Raw genomic sequence first — 26,420 nt, forward strand, 5'->3', positions numbered from 1 at the left:
CGTCAAGGTTACATTTGTTCTCATCAGAGAATAAAACTTTTTTCCACCTTTCAATGTCCCATGTTTGATGCTCCCTGGCAAAGTCTAAACAGGCACTTTTGTGGCGTTGAAGGAGACGAGCTCTTTGAATTCCTTTTTTAAACTCTTTTCCTGCAGATGCCATCTGATGGTTATTGCGCTGCTGTTGGCACCAGGAAGGGCCTTAATGTGGGTGGAAGACCGCCCTGTGTCTTGATGGACAGCCAATCAGATCCTCCGGCTCAGCACAGGTGGGATTTTTTTGGGTCTACCACTTGACTTTTTTGTTCCATAATGCTCAGGATCTTTCAAAACATTTAGAATGACTGATTTACTGCACCCAACCTCAGCAGCAATGGCACGCTACGAGAGGCCTTGCTTATGCAGCTCCACAATCCCACCATGTTGAAAAAGAGAAAGCTTCTTAGCTTTAGCCATCAGGAGAGCATGACAGTGGGAATGCCTGACAATTTTGAGCAGATTTTGGCTTTTATAGCTTGTGGTCTTAAAGTTTTGATCAGCTGATAAACAACCTATTTCAGTTTGGTTTTGTATTTTTGTTTGAATTACAAGTTCCAAATGTTTTTTGTCTCACTCCCCCTTCTTGTTTTTGCATATTGTAGCTCTCCTTAAAACCTCATTAAGATCAAAAATGTGCAAAATGCAAATTCTAGCAATTTTTCAACTGTTCTTAAGATTTTGACCAAGAGTGTAGTGTAATGACATAGAGCTATATTTAATAGATCAGATTTACACACACACAAAGGGGAGAAAGAGTCTAATAGTCTTTTCAAGTTGCTGTACTCTGCGTCGTCACCCGAACGCCTCCACGCACGCTTAATGGCGGCACAACGGGGCACTGATTGCGGCCTCCGGAGAGGAAGCGTTCCCGACATGACGGCTCCTGATGTCAACCCTGTGATGAGCGATGGTAGCAGGCGGCTGATTTCATATGCACTTTAACATAAAAAACTAAATGTTTGTCATATTCAGCGTGCGTGGGTTCAAGGTCAGCACTTTAAAATGAAATACTTTTTTTTTCTTGTAATTAAAATAATGAAAGAACAGCAGACATGCTATATTGCATGTATTTTATTACTTGTCATCTTACATGTTTCCATATGAAAGTCTTCCATGAAACGTCCGTGAATCACGTGAGAATGCAAACTGCAAAAAACATCACCACGTGTCATTATATATACATGACATATGTTTTATCATCATTATTAGAATTATTTAACAATAGAAACGTTTTACCATTTCGTTAATGTAGACAAAGCTTGCCGTCTTTGCTTCTGTAATTGGACCAAAATAGGTTTTTACTTCAATCATAAAAAAATCGATGTAAAAGATTTTGGGTGAAATTGAGCAAAGTATATGAGACATGCTGGCTCAGATGCCGTGATGACATCTCGTTTAGCGTTGAGACGCTTATACCTTCTGTCTGATTATATTGGCTAATCATTTGTGCTCCTGTCAAATCTTATTAGATGGAAAAAAAAAATCGAATCTAGACAAGGCTACACTTACTAATGCGCTTCTGTTGTACTCTACAGTCACCCGCAGGGGGCAGCACGTGACCAGGTGGTGAGTGACTCCCCTCACGTCCATGGCTGCACTTAACCTTGTCTTTAAGCTCTTCAAGGAAAACTGCACTTTTTTAAAATACATTTTTTATTTTGCCCATCATCCACAATCCTTATGTGAAACATGAGCACACATCTGTCCCTTTTCTGTGCGTTCTAAAGGGAGAAAAACAGTTAGCATGAGGGAGCTAACAATGCACGTCATGGGACACACCTACTTCACTATAAAGCCCTCTTAAAAAAAAAAAAAAAACCTCCAACAAGGTTTTATGGTTTTATATCCTTGCAGTAAAAGGTATATTCATGATAACATGTAATACTTACAGTATTTTGATCATATTAAACAACACTGAAACTTCTTTCCTGGGCGCTACTTCCGTCAACAGCAGCAGCGTGGCAAGCGTGTGTCTGTTTGCTACTACCAATCATGGCAGACTTTAGGAGAGCCGCCACCGCTGCTGCCGCCAACTACTTTTGGACAAATGAGGTTCAGAACCTTCGACGTGTGACGGAAGATGTGTGCTAACGTTTCACATGAGGATTGTGTATGATGGGTAAAATAAAAAAAAGTGCAGTTTTCCTTTAAGTGCGTTCACACTGAGAAGTACAGCAAAAAGCAATCTGGTACGCGCTGGTTGCACTCAAAACACGCAAAAATGTTGCTTGCAATTCACCGTTAAAAAGGAGAGAAGACGAGGGCAAATACTGCCATCGCCATTTCCAGGAAGTGCGCAATGACAATGGGACAGCACTACATTGTCAAAACTCACACACTCGGGAAGTACTGAATTTTCTGGACTATAAGTCGCACCAGCCAAAAATGCTACATGAAGAAGAAAAAAACGTATATAGGTCGCACAAGTCACTGCTGATGGGGACGTCATACAACTTCATGTCAAGAAATCCCAACTCTCCCTTTAAGACATACAGACTCAGGCATGTAACATTACTGACACCTAGTGACCACTGTAGAATACTACATACCAATACTTGAAAATGCTTCATGTAGTCAAAAAATACGTAACATTTGCTTATGTGTGCATCTTTTTCACTAATAATAGGCTATGGTCAATCACAAAACAGCGCTGACTTATTTATTCATATATTTCTGAAAAGAAGTGAGAGTGAAGCCGCGGGGTTGGAAGCCCGGAGACAGAGTACCCTGTGTACTTACTGAAGTATTCCATGAGACATAGGCGGCCATCGTCTCCCAACGGTCACTCGCCTAACTGGAGGTCGACAAGCAGCTCGCTGACGAAGACCCCAGCGATCAGGAGGGCAATCATGGCGAGCGCCGCGAGTCCACGCCGTAGCGCCAGCTGCCTGACGGACAAGGCCGAGCCGTCCGACCCGGTCCACTCTGAACCGGGCTCTGCAGAACCGGAAGGACTGCAGTCCTGGTCACAGGCTGGCAGGGGAGGCAGAGACTTTGAACAGGTGTGGTTGCTAGGCAGATTTCACTCAGTTTACCTTTCTGTTCTATGACAAAGATCTTGCTTGGTTCTTGGACGTGGACTCCAGCTCGGACCAGAGCCTGATCCAGGAAGACACATCACAGAGGAAGCACAGTGACAGTCTTTGATGGCATCTTTGTGTGTTGAGACACGTAAGAGCAAGAACTCTATTGATCTTGAGGGATATCTGACACAGTTAATCACCATCATGGGTCAGACTCCTCAATCCGAAACAGATCAAAGTATAAGGAATGGTTTCTCTTCTACCTATCTTTGAGATATAAGTGAAAAAGCACATTATTTGTGTCAACTTCAGTCTCCGCTCATTTTTTCTCCATTTTTTATGTTTTTTTTACGTTTATTTTCCAAATATTTACATTTTTTTCCGTTATATTATGACTTTATTCCCATATTATTATGACCTATCACTCAACCTAATTTTCCAAAAAAAGACTTTATTTTTTTTTGTTTGTTTGCGATACTATTTCAAGTTTTAAAAATCATCTTGCCATTGACTGATATTTTAATGTCTTTGATCATCTGAAACATTTAAGTGTGGCAAATATGGGAGGAAAAAAAAAAGAAATCAGCAAGGGGGCGGCAAACTCTCTGAATTATCCACACCACTGAATTATCTGTCTTGGAAACTTAAATCCTATGAAATTGTTTCATTGACAACTTGAAGTTTGTTTTAATATGAATCAAAAATAATATTCTCATGATGAAATAAAAAGATGAAATATTAAAGCGTTGCTTTGCGTTTTTCATGCATCTTTTAGTGCGGATAGTACACTGGTCCGTAATGGTTTTTATGACTTGTAAAATAGCAATACTGCAATGTTTCCTCTGTCCAGCAGAGGGAGCCCAAGGAGCCCAGAGGGAGGCTGACATCATTGCAGCAAAAAACAATTTAAATGCTTTGCTGGGGTGAAATGCACCATAGGATGAAGTTAAAATAGCTGTTTTTTTTATTTTAAACTCGTATTGGTACTTGCAATGTATATTTCTTCCCTTGTGCTTTGAGTGTTAAGTTGCTGTGTGATGATTTTAGTATTCTTTGTATTATTTTAGTATTCTTTTTAAGATGAGGCCATTTTTTCCATAGCTCATGATTGGCTCCTATCAAATAAAGAGCTGCCTGGTCCTCGCAAACTCGTGCGCGCCACAATATGCCATTTTATGATGTGGACATGTGCGGCTCATATATGTACAAATCTGTTTTTCCTCTCTAAATCTAGTGGGTGGGGCTTAAACACTGGTGTGGCTTATACACCGGAAATTACGGTAAATGTATTTGTGCCGGGAAACACTGACTTTAGAGCAGTGGTGCCCAAACTGCAGCCCAGGGGCCATTTGCGGCCTGTGACTGTTTTTTTATTGGCCCACCGCACATTCTAAAAATATAATTTATGAGAAACCTTAAAAAAAGCAACAGCAAAAATTGGAAAAAACAGCAGTAATTTTACAAGCGTAAAATATTATGAAAAACAAAACCACAAATTAAGTTGTAAATTGTTGCAGAAAAAGTTATGTTAGGAGAATAAAGTAAAAATATTAGAAAGTCATCATTACGATAAGAAAATACACAAGAAGAAAGTTGAAATAGTTGGAAAAAAAATAAAGGAAAAAAATCAGTAATTTTCTGAGAAAAAAGTCAAATTATGAAGAGGAAAAAAGGTGCATTCTAACAGCAAAAAAGTCAGAATTTTATGAGAATAAACTTGTAATATTTGGAGGAAAAATAATGTTATTTTGTAGCATAGAGGTGAAATATTAAAGTACAAATACGTTATTTTTTTAAAAGTGGTAATATGAGAAATACTGTATAGATATGAGATACTGTCATTTTTTAAAGGTAGGCTGGGGAAAAGTTTATGAGACTAAAGTTCAAATATGAGATTAAAGTCATAATATTATGGATTTTTCACCTACAGTATACCACAAATATAGACAGCATAACTTCTCAGCATATTACAAAACATCAAAGCGGCCCTTGCATCCTTTCATTTTTGTGTGGACACCCGTGCATTAGAACCTCTCAGCCAATCAGTCAGTTTCAGGGACGATCTCGTTTCAGAGCAAGAACCCTACTGGTGTTTAACAAAATCTGATGGTGGCTGAGCTCCTTGGCAGGTCTTATCTTCTGTTGTAAGACTTTTTTATGGATGACGAATGGAACCGTAGAGCAAGAACCCTGTGGATTTTGTGTGCGAGTCCAACCTCCACTGTGGCTTTCTTCCAGTTGAGTCGGCACAAAAAGACGGTGTAGAAGAGCGACTGGATCACTGTGCAGATGAGGAAACCGGCCCACAGTCCTGCAGTGACGAGGACAGACCAAAGCATTCCGGATCAATCAGTACCTCAAATAATAATACTTGTAGATTTGATTAGAGCAGGGATGTCCTTGTTTTGTTTCTCATAATATTACAGCTATAAAAAACAACAACTAAATTTTGTCTTTAATTTTTCCAAGTTATCTAAATCTTCATTCAATCTTTCTGAAGCTTATTCTCATAAAAATGGAAACTTTTTTCTCATTAGAATACAACTTTGGCCTCTTCATATTTTGAGTTGATTCTTGTAAAATTTGTTATTTTTTTTAAATTTCTGCTGTTTTCCAACAACTTCAATTTCCTTTTTCAAAATTTTCCACAACCTTCTTTTCCAAAAATTACCTTAGTTTGGTTTCTCATAACATAAGACGTTTTAAAAACAAAATGTTTCTTTAATATTTCAGCTATGCTAAAAAAACTACAAAATCGTTTTGTCGTAGAACTGCTTTTTTTGTCGTTATAATTTTTTTCTCTCACTACTTTGACTATTTTGAACTACAGCTCTTTTTTAAAAATTAATTTCAAATATTTTTGTGGTAAATTTTCTCTATATGTAATCTATAAATTATGACTTCATTTTATTATAAATAAATTATGACATTACTACTTTTTCCTGCAACTTATTCCAAAAATTACAACTCTATTGTTTTCTTGATTAAGACTTTCACAAAATAGTCTTCCTTTAATATTTCACCTTTATAAAAAAAATTATTTTTCCTCATAATATTACAACTTTGTTCAAGTAACTTTTTCATTTTTATTTAGTTTTCTTGTTAAATTATGTTTTTAGAATGTGCCGCGTGCCAATAAAAAACAAACAAACAAAAACAAACCAGCCACACTTTGACACCCCTGGATTTCATCTGATCCACCACTTCATTCTCACCCAGGATGCCCAGGTGGGCGGGGAACATCAGCGACACTCCGATGGGGAAGCCCACCACATAGTAGCCCACCAAGCTGCACACCGCTCCCATCATTTGCTTGCCGGCTCCCCGGACGATACCCCCCGTCACGGCCTAGGGGGCGCACACAGCAGCTCAGCGCCGCTTGACCACAAACGCTTTCTTGTTTCTTTGCTCACCGCAAAGGCGTCGGCCACGTGGATGAAGCTGTACAACTTCAGGATGTCGGCCACCCTCCCCACAATGTCCCTGCACGCCGACAGGAGCAAAGGATTGTGGGTAAGGACGCTCACCAAAGCGTAACCCAGTTCAGCATGTTAGCAATCGCTACTTACTCGTCTGTGGTGAAAATGTAAGCGATCACGTTCCGAGACATGGCGAGGAGTGCCCCGACGAAGCAGGAGATGACGACTGGACCGGACAAACAAACAAAGTCAACACAACGCACAACTTACACATCATTATAAGTAGTATTTTTTTACTTTTTAAGTGCCAGAGGTGCCACAATCGTGTATTGGAAAGTAGACTGTGCTTTTTGTAAGCTCTACTGTGTGTGTGTGTGTAGCTTTAATGCCAGCTGTGTGTGTACTTATCGTGTACTCCATCCACTGTTGACATATACACTGTAACTCTGCACATGTCCAACGTAATAGATCACATACAATGTAGTAACATTAAGGAGTGGGACAGGAGGACAGAAACGTTAGCAACACTAGCATAATAGCTATGTGATGCTAAAGCGCTAACACTAGATCACATGTGTCAAACTCGTGCCCTGGAGGGCCGAGACGCTGCCAGTTTTCTCTCCAACCAGTTTCTTCAGCAGGTGATTTCATTGATGAGCTCCTTCCCTCAAACTGAAGGTGTTGGTCATTAAAATCACCTGCTTTAGTGACCGTCTGGAAAGAAAACCTTCAATGTCTCGGCTCTCCATGGCACGAGTTTGACACCCCTGCACTAGATCATTCTTTTTAAATTAAAACAGAACTGGAAACAACAGCTGTAATATTTTGAGAAAAACAGTCTACATGTGAACTCATTGACTGCCAGCCATGTTCAGAGCAGAGAGCTCCATGCTGCAAGAGTTTTTGGGCATTTTTGCTGAACTTTCACGACCCACAGAATATTGAGTTTCAGGACTACATAAACATTGAAACTACCTAAAGAAACTTTAGACTCTCTTCTTTCATCAGGAAAATAAGTTTGTTTCTAGCCTTTTTGGGTCAAGAGATATTGGCGGTAGAACATAGGGTAGTTTCAACAAAAACACCCGATTTTGACCAAAAAAACCCAGAGAAAACGAGCTTTTTCTGCAGAGAAGCAAGTTCAAGCAGAACGGTGATTGACGTCCATAGTTTTAGTTTTAGTGACACCTCAAACATCTGAACAGTTGTTTACTTCTATGAAACAAAAAAAATAACAGGAAAAAAGGATTTTGATGACAAAACAACTACATTTATTCACAGATTTAGAACATAATGCATAATTACAGGTGTGTGTGTGTCAACTATTTACAGTATGCGTGTGTAAACTATTTATAGAAGTGTGTGTGTGTGTAAACTATTTACAGTATGCGTGTGTGTACGACTCCGGACTGCTTCCCGTGTTAGGCTCCGGTGTCGCGCCACTACTCGCTTGTTGCTCTGGCTTCCATTATCAACGACGTCACCTGCATCACCCATGTCCCCTCTTATCTTTTACGATCGCGGCGCTAATAAAAGCCAGATCCACCGCCACACAAGCTCTGTGACAGGGTTAGCTGCCTGTAATTTTTGTCTCCGCACGATTTCCGAATGCGCTTCGCCATTTTCCTCTCTCAACCCACAATCCACCAATTTCCGTCTTCTTCCTAGCTAATCTGTCGCTGCCGGTTGGAAGAAAAGAGAACTGTTGCCAGAAATACGTTGTCTATAAGTCTGAAATTCACACACAGGATGAACAAGACCTTTGACCTGTAGCTCCCACGAAAAAAAGCAAAAGACGTTTCTGGCAGTCAACGAGTTAAGAGAAAAAAAGTTTCATTCCAACAGGAAAAAAGTCAAAGTTTTTAAGGATACTTGTATCATTATGAGACAAAATATCATTTTCGCAGCACAGAGTTGAAATATTAACTTATTCAATCCCAGCCATTTTTCAAAAGACAACCCCTTCAGTACCGTCCATTTTACACCATTTTGAGTGCTCTTTCAAGGCACACAGAATATATTGTGTTCTGTGGCTATACCAGTATAAACATGGAACCTACCATCAGAAAAAAAAAAAAGTTAGTTTCTACCTTTTTCCGTCCTTTAGTAATCAGCAGTAGAACATAGGTAAGTTTCAGGAAAATACCAGTTCCTGACTAGAAAAGGGAGAAAACCAGCTTTTTGTGAAAAAAAATCAATTTCAAGCATAACTTTCACTTTGACAGAAATATTTTTTGCTTTTGTGACAGCTCAAACATCTAAACAACACAAAAAAGGGTTGTTTTACATCAAAATAACAATTTATTTACAAATATAACACCATGAACTACTTCCAGTTTTCACATTGGGAACAGAACTACTGTATGTGTGCGTGCACGCGCGCGCTTGTGCGTGTGTGTGTGTGTGTGTGCATGCGTTAAATTTCCCTACAATGCGTAACCTTCTGCACGCTACACTCCTCCACGCCCTTCCACTTCCTCCTTCCTGTCATGTGTGTTTCTTCTGCCCACATGATCTCTGCCGAGCTCTTATCAAATGCTCTTCTGCCACCTTGTGGCCGTTTTAATGGATTAAAAGTGCTCTGAAGTGAAATCCATTAGCGGACAAACTACTTTGTTGGGATCGGGCGTTCGGGACTATAAAATCGTATAAATACGTCTTTGATATTGAATGAGCTTAAGAAAAATCCATTTTTTTTAAAGTTGTAATATTATGAGAAACAAACCAAAGAAAAAAAGTTGTAAAGTTTTGGAAAATTAAGTTAGGTAAAAAAGTTACGATATTAAGTCAAAATATTATAAAGGCAAAAATTTACATAATTTATTTAAGAAGAAAGTTGAAATATTTTTTTTTTTTTTAAATGGGTGAAAAAAAAGAGTGAAGATGATAGACTTTTTCACCGATAATCACAAAGCTGAAATGCATTTTTTTCTTGAAATGTAACTTCTTAGCATCTTTTCATTTTTCACTATGTGGCTCTCACTGGAAAAAGTGTGGACACCTCGGCTTTAGAACCTCTCAGCCAGTCTATCATAGGCAATTTCAGGGATTGTCTCATTTCAGAGAAGAACCCAAATGGTTTTTAAACAATATCTGAGAGACGACCTTGGCTGGTCTTACACTATATTCTGTCATAAGACTTTATATGGATGACTTATGGAATCGTAGAGCAAGAACCTTGTGGATTTTGTCTGTGAATCCAACCTCCACTGTGGCTTTCTTCCAGTCGATGAGAGTTGAAATATTAAACCAAAAATACGTTCTTTTCTAAAAGTCGTAATATTATGAGAAACAAACAAAACGAAATAAAGTTGTGTTTTTGGAAAATGCGGTTGGGAAAAAATATGGGAAAAAAGTCAAAATATTATGGGAACAAAGTCATAATAATACAAGAAGAAAATGGAAAAATGAGGTAAAAGAGCAAAGTTGATACTAATAATAGTCTTTTTCACCTGTATGACAAAGCTGAGGTGCAGTTTCTTCTTGAAATCTATATAACTTCTTAGCATACCCTTAGAATATAATATCTAAGTGGCCAAGTTGCATCCTTTCATTTTTCACTATGTGGCCCTCGCTGGGAAAAACATTTGGACACCCCTGATTTAAAGCAATCGGTCATCAGTGTTGGTGTTGGATGGTGCATTTTCCGCTGCGTGTGTGTATAGCGTACGTGCGCATGCGAGGGAGACCTTGCTGGACAGCTTGGCCTGCTCCGTGTTTCCTGCGCCGAGAGCGTTTCCTACACGGACGCTGCCGGCAACCGAGAAGCCCAACGGAAACTGCGGGGTAGAAGACGGCAAAATGCTGACATCATGTATGCACAATCACAGTGGTCAGTGGCTAGACACAGCAGCGTGTTGATTGGTCGACAGAGCTCAGTCACTTCCAGAAAGGAAGGCAAAAAATAAAAAAAACTGTACATGTTACCATGTAGACCATGACGGCCAGCTGGTACAGGATGGACTCGGCTCCCAGCTCCACCTCGCTGATCAAACCTGCCAGGAAGCCAGCGATCTCATAGAGCCACCACTCCAAGCACGTCATCAGCATGCTGGGGACGGCCAGACGCAGGAAGGATCCCCATTCCTGCAAACTGTCTGACGACCAGCCTGGAAGACGACAAGAATGGGCATGCGTTCATCACATTACAGTGGAGCCACGGGTATTTACCATTCAGCAACATTTTTTTAAATTTATTTTATGTTATTTTTAGGGCTGTCAATGTGGAAATTTCATTTATCGCTACTGTTTTTTTTGACGTGTGATTAATGTGCACACACCGTATTTTGAGGACATGCAGTGGTGGATGTGGAGCGGCAAGCGGGAACAAAAATATTGAGTAGAAATGGAGAAAGAAAGGAGTATTTTTATTGGTAAGTTCAGCTCCAAAGTCCTGGCAGATGGCTCTCTCCACAAGACCAAAGTTATTTGTAGCTACGGTCGCAGTGAGTCGAGTTATCGCGGAGTACGGCGGCTGCCAGAGAGAAGCGAGAAGGTAGTGGATCACTGCTGGTGTTTTTTATTGTCATTTATACAGGTACAGTGGTACCTTGGCACACGAGTGTCCCAACTAACGAGTGCTTTTTTTTTTTTTTTTTTTTTTAGATGCTAGTCGTCTCTCTGCTGATTTTTTGCTTTGAACTGCGAGCTCTGTCTTTGACAGAGTTTTGATTATTCTCCAAAACCGTTATGGATTACCACAGCAATCTGATTAAGATGATACACGGTAAGAGGACTTAGCTCAGCCGTCTTCAAAGTGCGACCCTCAGCTGTTTAAAAAAAAAAAATAAAAAATCTTTATTGGCCTTCCGCACATTCTAAAAATATAAGTTAACAAGAAAAAAAACAAGTGCTAAAATGGAAAAATAAGCAGTCATTTTACAAGAATAAAGCCAAAATATTAAGAGAAAAAGGTTGTATTTTACGAGAATAGTCATATTATGAAGAAAAATATCATTTTTGTAGAATGAAGTTGAAATATTAGAGAAAGTATAAGTTTTTTTTTTTCCCGTAATATTATAAAGAAAAACAAAGAGTTTTAATTTTAGGAAAATTAAGTAGAGGAAAAAGTTACATTATGGGAATAAGGTCAACATTTATTAATACAGTTTTCCCTCTCTACATCGCGGTTCACCTTTCGTGGATTCACTCTTTCACTGATTTTTTTTTTTAAGTGCATTTTTTGCACTTTTTGTATGGATGTGCATTGTGTTCTGTGTCCTTGTGGTGTATTAGAGTGATCTATCAGTGCTCTGTTGCTTGGGTCTGTTATTGTATTTACTGCTGCTACCAGTAGAGGGTGTTGTATACTCATGTGAGAGTTGAAGAGCGTCCACTTCATCTCAGTATGTATAGGGCCACAGTCCTGATTGGCCAAGGAAGAACCCGCCCATTGTGTTCTGCGTATTGATGGGCTGTAGTCATTGTCAATCAATCTGCTGTGTGCAGGACTGCTGCTGAATGAAGGCAGAAGTTACACGGCTGTGGGGCGCACGGAATACTGTAAATGAATCTTCGGCTCATGGAGGACGAGGAGGAGGAATATAGAGGAGGAGCCTAACGGCGCCAGGACGAGCCACCATCAGACGAGTGAGTCGCTTAATTTCTTGTGTCCAGTCTCATAAGTTCATCATTAAAATTCAAATGAAATGTGAACTTTGAGAGGGTTTAAACAAGAGACAAATGCGACAAAATGTCTGAGAAAAGTGTATAAAGTGTCTGGCAAGGGGTTTTACAGCCTTAAAACATAATCACTGTACAAAAATATAGCAACAACACTATGGCACCACCTGAAGCTATTGAGCACCTCCCTGCACAGGCAATCGTGCCATTGCAATACCACTCTCAACCCCTAGAGGGGATATTAGCATTCACAGGCCTTTCTGGTGCAGCAGTGTTTGTTCCAATAACATTATCAGCTGCTAGTTATTAATGATATATTATCAGTTATGTTACATTATCAGCTGTTATATGTTGCATTATCAGCTGCTACATATTTGTGTTCTATTATCAACTGTTACTGACCGTCCCACGTGGCTTTGTGAAGGCCCTTGGCGCTCATGTAGACATACAGAAAGGCAGCCAAGGAGTACTGAGAGATGGCGTTAGCCGCTGCCGAGCCACTTTTTTTGGGGCGGGGGGGAAGACAATAACAGCAACAACAATGCAGACAATCACCGGTTTGATACATTTTTAACAAAATATGCTAAAAGCAATCCAACATAGGTCAATATACACAGTCTGCTGGACTATCTGAAGAAAACATCTTAGCTTTATTAATTTACTGCATTTAAAATGTCGTCTTAAAAGCAATCATGAAATAAGATGAGGTGAAGTGTGTACTCACGCCACCCCCAGCTCCAACACCCCCAGGAAGATGTAGTTGATGATTGCATTGAAAACGTTCCCGACGGCTCCGGTTATCACCTGAGGCCACATGATGCCCTGAGAGCGATAAGTGGGCCGCTCATTCACGCTCGCACAAAAGGAACAGCGCCAGCAGCAGTCAGTCATGGCGTTATTACACGCACCTGATTCTGAAGATACCTCCCCTGCAGCTGGTACATGAAGGCCGCCTGCCATGAAGAGAGTCAATTAAATCAATAATGCAACACACAAAAAGGCTTTTGTGGAACTCACTGGCAGAGCCGGCATGAAGATCTTCACGTAGAGTTGAGAGAGGCTTAAAGAAAGGAGAAAAACGCCATCAGCTCAACCTCACGTCACAGTTCTCTTAAACATGTGTGAGAACGCCACGAGATGTATTCAAACATCACCGCATATCATAGCACAGTCACCAGGTAGCATGCAAATAAGACCATAAGGGCATCACTGCTAAATGTACAAAGCAGAATAAATGTAAATAGAGAAATAAAAAAAATACATAAATGTCCACTACAACTACAGTACAATAAAATGTAATAAAGGAAAATAAGTAATTAGAACATAAAATAAAAGACACACTTCCAAAAAAAAAAAGAAACAAATATAATACAAATTAATACAAAACACAAAACATATAATACAAAACAAAAACAAAAAACACTACAATACAAAACACATTTTCAAAGACAAAAAAATAATACCAATAAATACAAATAAATTTAATAAAATACATTTAAAAAGCAACAAAAAAGTGGGGGTATCCTGGAGTATATCCCAGCTGACTTTGGGTGAAAGGCGGGGTAAAGTAATAAAAAAAAAAGTGATAAATAATTAAATAAAAATAAAATTGAATCCAAAGCAGAAAGAGTAACAAATACAATACATTTCCACAGCAACACAAAAGTACTACAAATCAATAATACATTTCAGAAGTCGAAAAATGCAATGGTGTGAAAAAGTGTGTGCCCCCTTCCCTTTTTTTTCCTCCCTTAAATAGTAAAAAATTATTTAAAAAAAAAACGCATTTTGTGTTCAGTTGTGTCGTCACTGACTGATTAAATTCGTTTGGTGATCTGAAACATTTAAGTGTGACAGAACATGCAAAAAAAAAAATAAAAATCTGAAATCAGGAAGGGGGCAAACACTTTTTCACACCACTTTATAAAGAAAATACATGTATTAAAAATATACACATTTGAGGGAAATTTCAAATGATCATTATGTTATGTGTGTCTCAGCACTTATGATGGATGATGCTATTTAAAAAAAAAAAAAAAACGCACCTGGCGACCTCTGCATTCTGACCAACGGCCAGCAGGAGGGGCTGAGTGTTGACCAGGACGGCCCAGCAGGGGAAGCAGGCCAGCAGCAGAATCAGGACCCCCCTCTGAAGAATCACGCCCACGCGCTTCAGGTTGCCGCTGCCGTACGTCTGACAGGAAGTTGAAAAGAATCCACGTTAATAAATAACGTATGAGGTATGAGATCTCGGCATACCTGAGATATGAGCGTATCACACGCTGAGGCCAGGCCACTGCCAATAGAGATACCTGACACATTGATCACCTGAGCGGAAACAAGATGTCATCAATGAGCTTACATTCAAATCATAATCAAGTTATTCATTAGAATGAGTGTCTCTTGTCTCACCGCTATGGCTAACGCTACCCCGGCTAGCTCGCTTCTACCCAAATGACCGCAGAACACCAAACTGACGAAGCCGATCAGGAAGCTCATCAGCTGGGAAATGAACTGGAATGACAAACGTGAAGCTAAGACGCCTTCAAAACCACTCTGACAATACCAATCAAAAACTGGTATCAACTGCATCTGGTCCGTCACCTTAAGCGTCTTGCATTTGAGATCACAAAAAAATCAACAATGGAAAATGGCCAAAAAAAAAACGAAAACAAAACTGGAGCACGGCGCCGATGACGTCTTTCAACTCAGGCTGTACTGCACAAGATGCTATGTTAGCTAACACCTTAAGGAACATTTGATGATTTTGAAGATCAGCTGATTGATGTCCGTGTCACGTGTTGGCTTGATGGTGTCGTGGCGGCGGCCCCAGTATGCAGAGAGCAGGAGCCAAGTGCAGGTAAATGTTAGTAATAACAGGTTTGCAGTAGCGTGTAGCGCTAAACCATACAGTGCAACAACAGCAGAAGAAGCACGCACCTGAATTAAATAGGACAACTCAAATTAGCAACAGGTGCGCGTGATAAAGGAAAAGCAAAGCAGGCAGACACGCACGCCACTTTGGTCTGGTTGTCTGGGCTAATTTTTGCTGAAAATCAGTAAGATTTTAGTCCTCCTAACCTGACGCATAGGCGCAGGACGTATAGGCCACTTTGATATTTTACAAGATATGACGTTACTGTATGTATATTCTCCTGTTCTGTTTACCCTGTACAACTCTGTCATGTACAGAAGTACGTGGACGACACGGCCATCGTGGGATGTATCAGGAATGCACAGGAGGACGAGTGAAGAAAACTGATCCACGACTTTGTAAACTGGTGCGACGAAAACCACCTGCACTTCAACACCACCAAGACCAGGGAAATGGTGGCGGACTTTAGAAGAAACAGGACACACCCAGAACCTGTTCTCATTAAAGGTGACCGTGTGGAAGTGGTTCACACCTATAAATACCTGGGATGCCTCTGGATGATAAACTGGACTGCACTGCCAACATGGATGCTCTTTGCAGGAAAGGGCAGAGCCATCTGTACTTCCTCAGAAGACTACCATCCTTCAACATATGCAAGAAGCTGCTACAGATCTTCTACCAGAATATGGTAGCTAGTGCCCTCCTGTATGCAGTAGTGTGCTGGGGGAGCAGCCTCAAGAAGAAGGACGCCACACGCATGGACGAACTGGTGAGGAAGGCAGGCTCTGTCATTGGCACTGAGCTGGACAGCCTGACATCTGTGGCAGAGCAAAGGACACTGAGGAGGCTCCTTTCCATCCTTTCATCCAATGCACCATCCATCATCTCCCAACAGAAGAGCAGTTGCAGTGGCAGATTACTATCACTGTCCTGCTCCACTGAAAGACTGAGCAGATCATTCCTTCCCCACACCATGTAGCTTTTCAATACAATGGAGGGGGAGCGATAAAAACACACACAACTGGACTTATTGCACTACACATTTCACGTGATCTGTTCTGTATTTATTTATTCTTATTCTATTTTTTTTTTGTGATCTTTCATGTCTTGCCTTGGTTGTTTTATTTTATGATTAAGTTCATTATGACAGTTTTTTTTTTGTCGTAAAAAAATATCAGCTTTGTCATATAGGTGAAAAAGCCAATTATTACTATCAACTTTGCTCTTTTTTCTTGTCTTTGTGATTATTAAAAAAAAAAAAATTTTTTTATTTTACTTTTATTTAACCAGATAAAAACCCATTGAGATGCAGCACCTGTCACGCGTGATAAATGTACAATATACAATGTATATGAATACACATACTTTGTAAAGTGCAGGTGTTTTGTGCCAAATACATAAAAGCTATTTAAAAATAAAGGCATTGTTCTGTAGTCTCATGCTCTCTGTCCAACAGCAAGAGAGCTTCAATTCAGCCTATAAAAAATTCCACGCTCTGGGGGTGCAAAGCTTCCTCAGTTCAGTTCAGACGCGAGGAACAGAGAGATGGAGGATGTCACAAGATCGCAAGGCATAGTGACTTTCAGTTCTCTGAAGTAAAGTACAGTCAAACTTGTCTTAGCGGGCACCTTTATAGAACGGCCACCTGCCTATAGCAGCCACTTAAAAATCCCCCGCAGCAAATTTACATGTTATAGACCCTGTGTATAGCAGTCACCTGTCCAACGCGGCCAGCGGCCACCCATTTTGTCTCCCTTGGTCAATATCTGACTGCATATAGCGGCCAACTCAAGAAGAAGCTTCATGCACGAAAAAGTTTAGTTTTTTAATCAATGAAGCCGTCGTGTGTAGACTTTAATTACTGAGTCCTAGCTCAGTCACAATCATTCACAAGATCCACACAAACTGTCAGTTGTTCCACATAAAAAAGCCGTCTTCTTTTGAGCTTGCTATTTCCTGGTCAAACATGTAACTTTAAGAGCATTTGCACCAAAACATTACCGCAAAGTAGGCTGGGAACAGGACGTGCTCCCAGCGACGCTACAATAAAAAAAAACATACGCTAGCATGCATGCGGCAGCGGGAGCAAAACTGAGTTTGGTTGTACTTAATTGAAGTATTTTAGAATGTACTCACGTTATTTTTCATCAATCCTCATCCACAAATCCATCAAAGTCCTCATCTTCTGTATTCGACACAAAAAAAGCCGTCTTCTTTTCCGTTCGCTACTAGTCTGTTAACTTGTCAATGTTATTCAGCTCCGAAGCAAAGAAGGAAACTTCTCCTGTTGCTTCTGCCAACTTTATTTATTGAACGCGGCCACCAGACAGCAGCTCAGAACACACACACATCTCTCAGCATTGTCTCTCCTTCCTGCTTGCCCACAAGGCAAAGGTTAAACAAGCCCCACTACATAGCTGTTCAGCCAATGCCTGTAACAAGTGACACCGTTTATTTCCTGGTGTGAGACAATATGCACAATGTGTGTCAATACTGTAATGCCGCTTCTTGTGGGGAAGGAGAGACTCACGTCGCCGATGCACTTTAATGGCTTTATTAACAGCGGAGAACACTGCAGGACTTTACATCCACGCCAACATAAACACACTTCCCAACTCTCTCGAAACTCACAGCTAGCACTGAGCCTAGCTCTCCTGCTCGGGACGCCCACCGTCACCTACCGTCACTTCCTGATGAACTAAAGCTGTAATGACAACTCAGCCGTATAAAAAGTAAAATATAAAAAACAAGCGTAAGACATTACTAGCACAGCTTTGTTCTGTGGGTGGTGGATATATTCTATCAGTTATTATTAAGCCTCTAGCTTCCTTTTAGTAAGTAAAAACCTTGGCTATGATTGCACTACATTGTCATGTAGACCTACAAAGTACACTTGGAAGAACAAGAGGTGAATAAATGTATTGCAACTGATGTGAAACTGATGAGGGGTAGGATTAAATAAGCTTTGCTTCTTCCTACTCCTTTTTGGACATGCAAAATTGTGAATTGTACTATGTGATGTGCTACTGTTTGACTCATGCATGTTCAGGATGAATTAAAACCATGAACCATGAACCATGATAATAACAAGCCTAGTAGTGCTGTACAACTTTTATCCGCAGTCCGCAGTGCCCTCTACTGGTCAACATTATTATTATTCACCCCCCCCCCCTTTTTAAATTTTTTTTCCTCTACTGGTCAACATTCAAACTGGATGCCAACCTGTCTATAGAGGCCACCTGTCTATAGCGGCCACTTCTGCAGACTCCCTCTAGTGGCCGCTATAGACAAGTTTGACTGTACTTAAATATGTTGGAACTAAGCCAAGCAGAGCCTTATAAATCAAGATTAGCCAATGCGTATACCTGTGCACACTTAAAGAGGGCAGTCCTGATTTCACATAAAAGTCACAATGATGCGTAAGGTGGCCATCACCAGTGACAAACCTCAAGGCACGTTGATACAGTGTTTAAAGATTGGAGACACCTGAGAGGAGCACCCATATACAGCACATCTCCATAATCAATCAGAGGGAGAAATGTAGCTGAAACAAGCAGTTTAAATAATCAGAGAACCAGTCAGTGGATGATTTTGAAATGCCACTGCTGTGTAAAATTTCAACCAAGAGTCTATGGTCTACTGTGTCAAGGGCTTTAGAAATGTTCCAAACTTATCACTCCAAAAAATTTTACTTTATTTCCATATTATAACTTTTCCCCAACCTAATTTTCCAAAAACTTTTTCCATATTACAACTTTTTTTCCCGCCCTCAACTTTATGCTACTAAAATAATTGTTTTTCTCATATTAAGAGTTTATTCTCAGAAAATTTTGACTTTTTTTAATACAACTTTTTTCTTTTAATATTTTTTACTTTGTTCTCGTAAAATTACAGAATACATTTTTTTTAAATTTCCATTTCAACTTTGTTCTTGTACATTTTATTCTCGTAATTGTGACTTTATTCATAATATTTTGACGTTATTCTCATCACATAACTTTTACCGCAGCCTAATTTTTCAAAACTTACAACTTTGTTTTGTTTTTCACACTTTAAAAAAAAATATATATATTTTTTTAGTATTTCAACTTTATGCAACTAAATTTATGCAACAAAAAATATCTGTATGTGTGTGTGTGTGTGTGTGTGTGTGTGTGAGATGAGACAGGATCTCACCACGGGTCCGGCCAGCTTCAGCAAGAGAAGCATTTCATTCTTGTAGCTTTCAGGGATCCTCAGCTTGAGGCTGCGGTCTCTTTTGGACTCCCCGCCGAGCCTTTGACTCGCTGCTGAGTCCTCCATGGCGGAATGAACGTTGGCACAAACACCGTCATGTGTCATCCTCTCCACCCGCCCCTCCCCAATCGATAACCTATTACCTGGCTGCTAATCAATAACGTATCTTCCCTGCAGAGGAAGATTCTGCTAAAATGAATCACGTTTTTCTGAAGCTCGACAAGACGGCGACTGATTCACCGAGTGTGAGTAAGCAAGCGTGACGAGCGTTAAAGACACTCAGTAACACGTGTCGCCAAAGAGAGGACGTCTCTGAAGGCTTGGAAGACATTCAAAGTTTTTTTTTTTTTTTACTTTGAGAATGATTTGGAGTGCTTGAGAAAGTTTGAAAGGAAAATGCTGCCCTCTTTGAGCACATGGTGTCTTATGAAGTATATTTGCACTACAATGGTGTCCAAAGTGCGGCCTGGAGGCTATTTGCAGCCCGTTGCTGTTTTTTTTTTTTTTTATTGGCCCGCGGCACATACTAATATAATTTAACAAGAAAACTAAAAGACACGACAGCAAAAATGGAAAAATCTGCAGTAATTTGACAAGAATCAAGTCAAAATATTACCAACAAAAATTCATACTTTTCAGAGGATGTAATCTTATGAGGAAAAAAAATCCTTTTAGTAGCAAAAAATTGAAATATTTTTTTTTAAGTTGTAATTTTATGAAAAAAATAAAACAATGGATAAAGTTGTCATTTTTGGAAAATCAAGATGTGGAAAAAGTTATGTTACAAGAATTGAGGAAAAATATCATGGGAATACAGTGATGAAGTCATACCTATGAGAAGATACTTTAAAAGAAGAAAGTTGAAATAGTTCCATCCATCTTCTCTGCCGCTTATCCTCACTAGGGTTGCGGGGGTATGCTGGAGCCTATCCCAGCTGACTTTGGGCGAGAGGCGGGGTACACCCTGGACTGGAAGTTGAAATAGTTGAAACAGTTTTTTGAAAGATCCTGAGCATTATGGAACAAAAAAGTCAAGTGGTAGACCCCTCCCCAGAAAAATCACAACTGCGCTGAGCCGGAGGATCCGATTTGCTGTCCATCAAGACACAGGGCAGTCTTCCACCCACATTAAGGCCCTTACTGGTGCCGACTGCAGCGCAATAACCATCAGACAGCATCTGCGGGAAAAGGGTTGAAAAAACAAAAAAGAAAGCTCGTCTCCTTCAACGCCACAAAAGTGCCCGTTTAGACTTTGCCAGGGAGCACCAAACATGGGACATTGAAAGGTGGAATAAAAGTTTCATTCTCTGATGAGAAAAAATGTAACCTTGACGGTCCAGATGGCTTCCAACGTTACTGGCATGACAAGGAGATCCCACCTGAGATGTTTTCTACCCGACAGTGGATGGGGGTCCATCATGACCTGGGGTGCTTTTTCATTCAGTGGAACACCGGAGCTTCAGATGGTGCAGGGTTGTCAAACGGCGGGTTCTTACGTGCAGATGTTGCAGCGGGCATCCCTCATGATGAGTGCCCTCGTCTGTGTGGTAACAGCTGGGTTCTTCAACAGGACAACGCTGCAGTTCACAATGCTCGCTTGACCAAGGACTTCTTCAGGGAGAATAACATCACTCTTTTGGACCATCCTGCATGTTCCACTTATTTAAATCCCATAGACAACATTTGGGGATGGATGGCAAGGGAAGTTTATAAAAATGGTCATCAGTTCCAGACAGTTGATGCCCTTGGTGAAGCCATCTTCACCACTTGGAGCAATGTTCCCACTATTTGTATTTTAGGGGGATTTCAGTTTTTTTTTTTTATTTTTAGCAATGGTCTTAAACTTTTGATCAGCTGATAAACAGCCTATTTCGGTTTAATTGTTGTTTTCAATAAATTACTTTCTTGTTTGTCTTGTCTTGTTTTTATTGTAGCTCTACTTAAAACCTCATTAAGATCCAAATGTGCAAAATGCAAATTGTAGCAATTTTTCAACTTTTTTACAATATGCAAAAACAAGAAGGGGAAGTGAGACAAAAAAAACATTTGGAGATTGCAATTTAAACCACAAAAAAACCAAAAAAACCTGCAAAAGGTTGTTTATCGGTAACACGAGATGGACCAGAAAGTACAGGGGAGAGGATTACAGAAGTCATGTATGCAGCAGGGAACAATCTGGCAATTGAGTGACAAACAGGCACAGCTAAGATAAAGTAGTCCCAGGATTAATTGGCTGCAGGTGTGACCAGGTGATTCCTCCCAGACCAGAAGTGTGCTGCAACAAAGCAGATAGGCAGCAGGAGAGCAGCACTACAGAACATGACGCTCTATTTATCATATGAGGAAAAATAAGGTTATTTTTGATGTTTGTCTTTATAGTTGAAAGTATTAAAGTATAGTTGAAATATTACAGAAACAAAACATGTTTTTTTTTTTAAAGTAATAATATTATGAGAAACAAACAACATTTTTGGAAAATTAGGTTGGGGAAAAGTTATAATATTAATGTGAATAATGCCAAAATTCTATGGGACTAAAATCATATTATATTAGTCATAATATTATATTATGTAATAATATTAAGCAGCAGAAAAAACAGCTTTAATTTTATGAGAATAACGTCAAAATATGAAGAGGAAAAAGGTGTATTCTTACAAGAAAAAAAAGTCAAAAATGAACAAACAATGTCATTTTTGTAGTGTAGAGTTCAAATATTAAAGAAAAAAGTTGGGTTTTCTTTCTAAAGTCGTAATATTATGACAACAAAACACAATAAAGTTGTCATTTTTGGAAACTTTGGTTGTGGAAAAAGTTATATTATGCAAACAATGTCAAAATATTATGGAAATGAGGACATTCGATTGTGAAGATTATTTAAGAAGAGAGTTGAAATGTTTGGGGAAAAAACCCCCCACAGCAAACAGGCAGGGAGGACTTTCAGTGTTAGTGTAGACCTGCCAACATGTATGAATTTGTCGTACTCAGCATGCAATTTGTCTCTTTAATACGCTTGTATGCTTCACTCCTCTCCATTTTGTTGCAGCTTTTGCTGTTTTCAGTTACAAGTTCAGTCTGTATAGTACAGATAAATGAATATATATTCTCGGGTTCTCAAGAGTATTTCAAATCAGGGGTGGTGCGAAAACATTTCTGTCCCCCAGTGGGGGCATGACAGAAAATAATTGAGAACCACTGCCTAACCCTTGAGATGAAATCAGTGTGACTGTGATGTCTGCAGAACCTGGTCATGTGCACGACCTCCTCATGTACACCCTCAGCCGGGACTGCTTGAACATGGATCTGGACCTTTCCCGTCTGGACCTGATGATCTCTAGACTCCTCCCAGCTGAGCACCTGGGACATCTGCCAGATGAAGGAGAAGATTGGGATGCTGTGCACAACAAGCACCTGGACCTGCACAACATCAAGGTACTGCAAGGACAAGTCAGTGTCATCCTTGTGGGAGCGCAGAGATGTGAGCATGTGCTGGATAGTGTAACGGTAACAGTAATGGATCATATTCAATTGTACAAGTGGTCATTATGTTATGGCTGATGGGTGTACTGACAACATGGATTCTGATTGGATGGTAGTTAACTAGTACTTTAAAAGAAAGTGAATCTGAAATAATGTGATTTATAACACCTGTGTTTACTACTTTATGCACAACTGACCTGCAAAAGCTCTATTTCAGCCATCACCAAATGGCGGAGCTCGGTCCGGATATGGACTCAGTGATGGCCCAAAATGGTGACCAATTAAAGTGAATGGCAAATATAATAATATATAATCTTTAGGGGTGCAAAGATTCCTCGAATAATTTGAGTACCTTGATTACAAAAAAATAATCAAGGATTTTTTTCTGCCTCGAGGAATCGCTTTAGTCACCAACGTGCTTACGTCACCCACGGAGAGGAAGAAGGAAGCGCATGGCCGGAAAGACTGAAGAGGCAAGAGAATACGACTAGGCAACGAAAGCAACGAAGGAAAACAAAGAATAAAGTTGCAATTTTGTTGCCAAACAAAACATAAAAAGACAGAAAAAGGGGCTAAACAAGTTGAACACTGACGTGTATCCGTTGTAACGCGGCACTTACATACCACAGCATCACAACATCATCTCCTCCTGAATGGAGCGAAAGATCGGAGACGAGGTTAAATTAACATAGTGCAAATCAGTGAGGTTACTAACATAACATGTGGATGGCTACCTTCCTGCTGTCAAATGTGTGGCAGTATGGTAAAGATGGTAAAGTGACTTCATTTAGGGTTTATTTCATCTGAAAAAACAGCGCTGTGAGTGAAGAAGATGGAAAATAAAAACATTTTAGCTAACTCATCAGTAGCTGCTCATCTCTAGCAGACAATATACTGTGTAATGGAACAAGGAAGTGTGTGTCTCACTCACTTAGTTGAGAGTAATGTGTTCCACTACAGAAGGTGTCTTCATTTTACTGTGAACACTGCAAGAACTCATTATGTTGTAAAGAATATTTGAGCTATTTCTAGTCAGCCTGTTTACCATTTAGGATTTATGAATGCACAGCCATCAACATAATGTAATATGTAATTTAGTCTTAGTAATGTCTGAGTAAAGTAATACTTTCCAGTCAATAGTTAGTCTGGTATGGATAAAGTCATATACAAAAGCAGCATCATGTAGTCCATCAGACCCAAGAAAATACAGTTTGTTCCTATGCACAATGTGAATTTAAGAAATAAAATGGTTGATTATCTAAAAAAAAATTAAACCAATTGGTTGTTCATTATTTACTGAAATGTTTTTGAAATGTTCTCGTGTATTAATAAGTGTACTTTTTTTCGATTACTCAATTTTTCAATTAATCAAAAAACTTTTCAGTAGAATACTCTATTACTAAAATATTCGATAGCTGCAGCCCTGCTATATTTATACCTAAAACTGCCGTGAACATTAAAGTAAACCAATACAACTTATGGGACCATGCAGGTCTGACTTGTGCCTGTGTCTGTGTCTTCTTTTGTGATGGCCTCCATGGTGTCGGTGGAGTTTATTTAGCCCACCAGCAAGCTCTCACGCGTATGTGGCCCAAAACTTTGTTGAGCCCCTCAAAATAAGGCATTACTCTCCTCCGACCACTGCCACTGCTGCCTCGGTCTTTCTTTTGGTCTCTATAGTCTCTTTAATTTCTTAAGTTTGTTATCGATGTGTTTGAAAAAACAAACAAATCTGCAGCAGCCAGATCTCGCCTCTGGTGCATTTCAGTAGCCTATTGGCCGGGTTCTTGTCGCCATTTTAAATTTCTTCTGCACTTCTTCGGTTCTCCAAATGGACAAGAGACAGCGTGATTCCTCTGGTGTCCATGTTTTCGGAGCGTTTTCCTTCATTAGTTTGCAATGCAATCTAATAAAGATGGAGGGAATTCACTTTTTTTTAGGTAACCCCGCCCACCTCATTATGCAAACGGTTCGCCAACTCGGCCCAGTAACCTTTTGGAGCCAGAGTTGACCAAAGAAAAGACAGCTTCAGTTTGAACCAATTGTGGAACCATGACAAAGCAAAGCTTTGACAACCAGGTCCAAAAAAGCTCCGAACCAGGCACAATGGAAAAGGGGTAAATGAGTCCCACTGTCTGTGACAGCACAACATCAGACAAAATGACCTGTGACCAGTACATCCTTACAACTGAAGCCTCTGAAGCAAAGAACCCTGTTCAAGTCAGAGCACAAATGAAAGCATAGTTGTAGAGGTAGTTGTGGAGGTAGGCATAACGTTTATGACGAGAGCCATTATTGTTTGTATTGCAAGAAGCCTTATCCTAAGATGGCAAAACACCTAGATACAGCTCATGTAAACAAGCCTGATGTGGCTAAAGCGCTAAGCTTTTCAAAAGGTTCCAAAGAGAGGAGACAACAACTAGATTAACAGAAAAAAACTTTGCTCACAAGGCTGTTATGGAGTCTGGAAAGGGCAAACTTGTACCATTTAAGCAACCACCTAAAGAGGCAACGGGAGAAAAAGAAGAAGAAGAAAAAAAAGACACTTTTTGGGCTCTCTAGAAGGTGAGGGGGATAGTGGTGCTCCATCTTTGTTTGAGGAGAATGGAGGACTTTGCGGTTAGACACTGGAAAAAGTGTTCCTGTTTTGCTTTGAAGCTAGATATTGGCGAGTGTGTTCCGACTTCATTTGGAAGCGCCACCATTTTGTCTGCCATTGTTTCTGCCAGGAGTTGCTGGAGTGAACGTTAGAGTAGAGAGCCGAGCTTTGCACCGCTGTCAAGGAAGACAACATCCTCTGCGAGGTCCACAATCTTGTCCGCCACCAGAAAGTTCGCCGTTACGTCAGCCAGAGGTCCGCCGTGGTTGGCGACTGAACTGTGAGTACTCAATTTTCTTTTCAGCTTGATAGAGCGAAGCGGCTATTCGTTTTTGGCCACAACGTTCCCAAGCATCGACCAGGCCTGCAACGGGGTTGGTTGAACCAGTTTTTCATTTTTTTAAATTAATATAATTTGTGTAACTTACTGTGGTTTGTATTCTATTATTTTTGTTTTCCTTCCGAACAGTCTAACTTTATGTATTCTTGTCAGCAAAAAAATATATATACTGTATATATATATTAGTGTCTAATAAATGTTCAATACATTGGCAAGTTATTTACACACAAGGTGTTGTTTGATCTTTTTTGTAATATACACTTAAAAATCACATCAACTTGGAAAGCGGGATAACTCTAGACAGTGGGAATTAGGTTAAGTTCAGTACGTATATGAACCTGGGGCGCTCCCGGTTGGAAAAAGGGTTCAGAAAGCGCTACACCAGGTAGAACCATGTTCAATCCATGTGTACATACGCAAGTTTGTGCCTTCGCACATTAGTAAACAACTCTGCGGTGTAGTGAGTGCCATGAATCCTGACACAACCACGGATCGTATAAAAATGACCAAGTAATCACTGATATCGGGCAGCACTTTTTGAGCAAAGGTGACACATCAGCCAAGCATCAACAGCGTGTGCCTCAGAAGATGCGAAAAATGGGAAGGCTAATTCACAATGCAAGGAGAGTCACTACTTAAAAAAATGGAAGAGCTCATAAATCCAAAGAAGTACATGGAGACTGTCAAAGCTGTAACGTCTGCATGTGGGTATGACCATGAAACAAACAAGTTCTTGATTCCATCACTAGCAAATAAACTTGTGCATGCCCTGGTTAAAGCAAGCCAACCA

The 26,420-nt window shown here is 40.0% G+C and overlaps 1 protein-coding gene across 1 annotated transcript; it reads right to left on the minus strand.

The window, feature by feature from the left end:
* Nucleotides 1-1,107: 1,107 nt before the first annotated feature.
* On the minus strand, nucleotides 1,108-19,280 carry LOC129169400 (multidrug and toxin extrusion protein 1-like). The gene is made up of 18 exons (XM_054755793.1): nucleotides 19,155-19,280; nucleotides 14,516-14,617; nucleotides 14,363-14,431; nucleotides 14,149-14,297; nucleotides 13,121-13,163; nucleotides 13,012-13,056; nucleotides 12,828-12,925; nucleotides 12,506-12,603; nucleotides 10,409-10,590; nucleotides 10,152-10,260; nucleotides 6,632-6,707; nucleotides 6,476-6,545; nucleotides 6,278-6,410; nucleotides 5,279-5,373; nucleotides 3,075-3,138; nucleotides 2,779-3,012; nucleotides 1,276-1,313; nucleotides 1,108-1,185 (listed from the first exon to the last, which is right to left on the minus strand). The coding sequence occupies exons 1-16, from the start codon at nucleotides 19,278-19,280 to the stop codon at nucleotides 2,822-2,824; spliced, it is 1,650 nt and encodes a 549-aa protein (XP_054611768.1). The 3' UTR covers nucleotides 1,108-1,185; nucleotides 1,276-1,313; nucleotides 2,779-2,821.
* Nucleotides 19,281-26,420: the final 7,140 nt, after the last annotated feature.

This window comes from Dunckerocampus dactyliophorus, chromosome 16 (genome assembly GCF_027744805.1).
Source record: "Dunckerocampus dactyliophorus isolate RoL2022-P2 chromosome 16, RoL_Ddac_1.1, whole genome shotgun sequence".
Classification (NCBI taxonomy): domain Eukaryota; kingdom Metazoa; phylum Chordata; class Actinopteri; order Syngnathiformes; family Syngnathidae; genus Dunckerocampus; species Dunckerocampus dactyliophorus.

Excerpts from the sequence above, each read along its gene's own strand:
- LOC129169400 (XM_054755793.1), bottom strand. The coding sequence starts at position 19,280 with ATGGAGGACTCAGCAGCGAGTCAAAGGCTCGGCGGGGAGTCCAAAAGA. Across the intron at positions 14,432-14,515 it reads GGGTAGCGTTAGCCATAGCG|GTGATCAATGTGTCAGGTAT; the intron begins GTGAGACAAGAG and ends GTTTCCGCTCAG. Across the intron at positions 6,546-6,631 it reads TACATTTTCACCACAGACGA|GGACATTGTGGGGAGGGTGG; the intron begins GTAAGTAGCGAT and ends GTCGGCGTGCAG.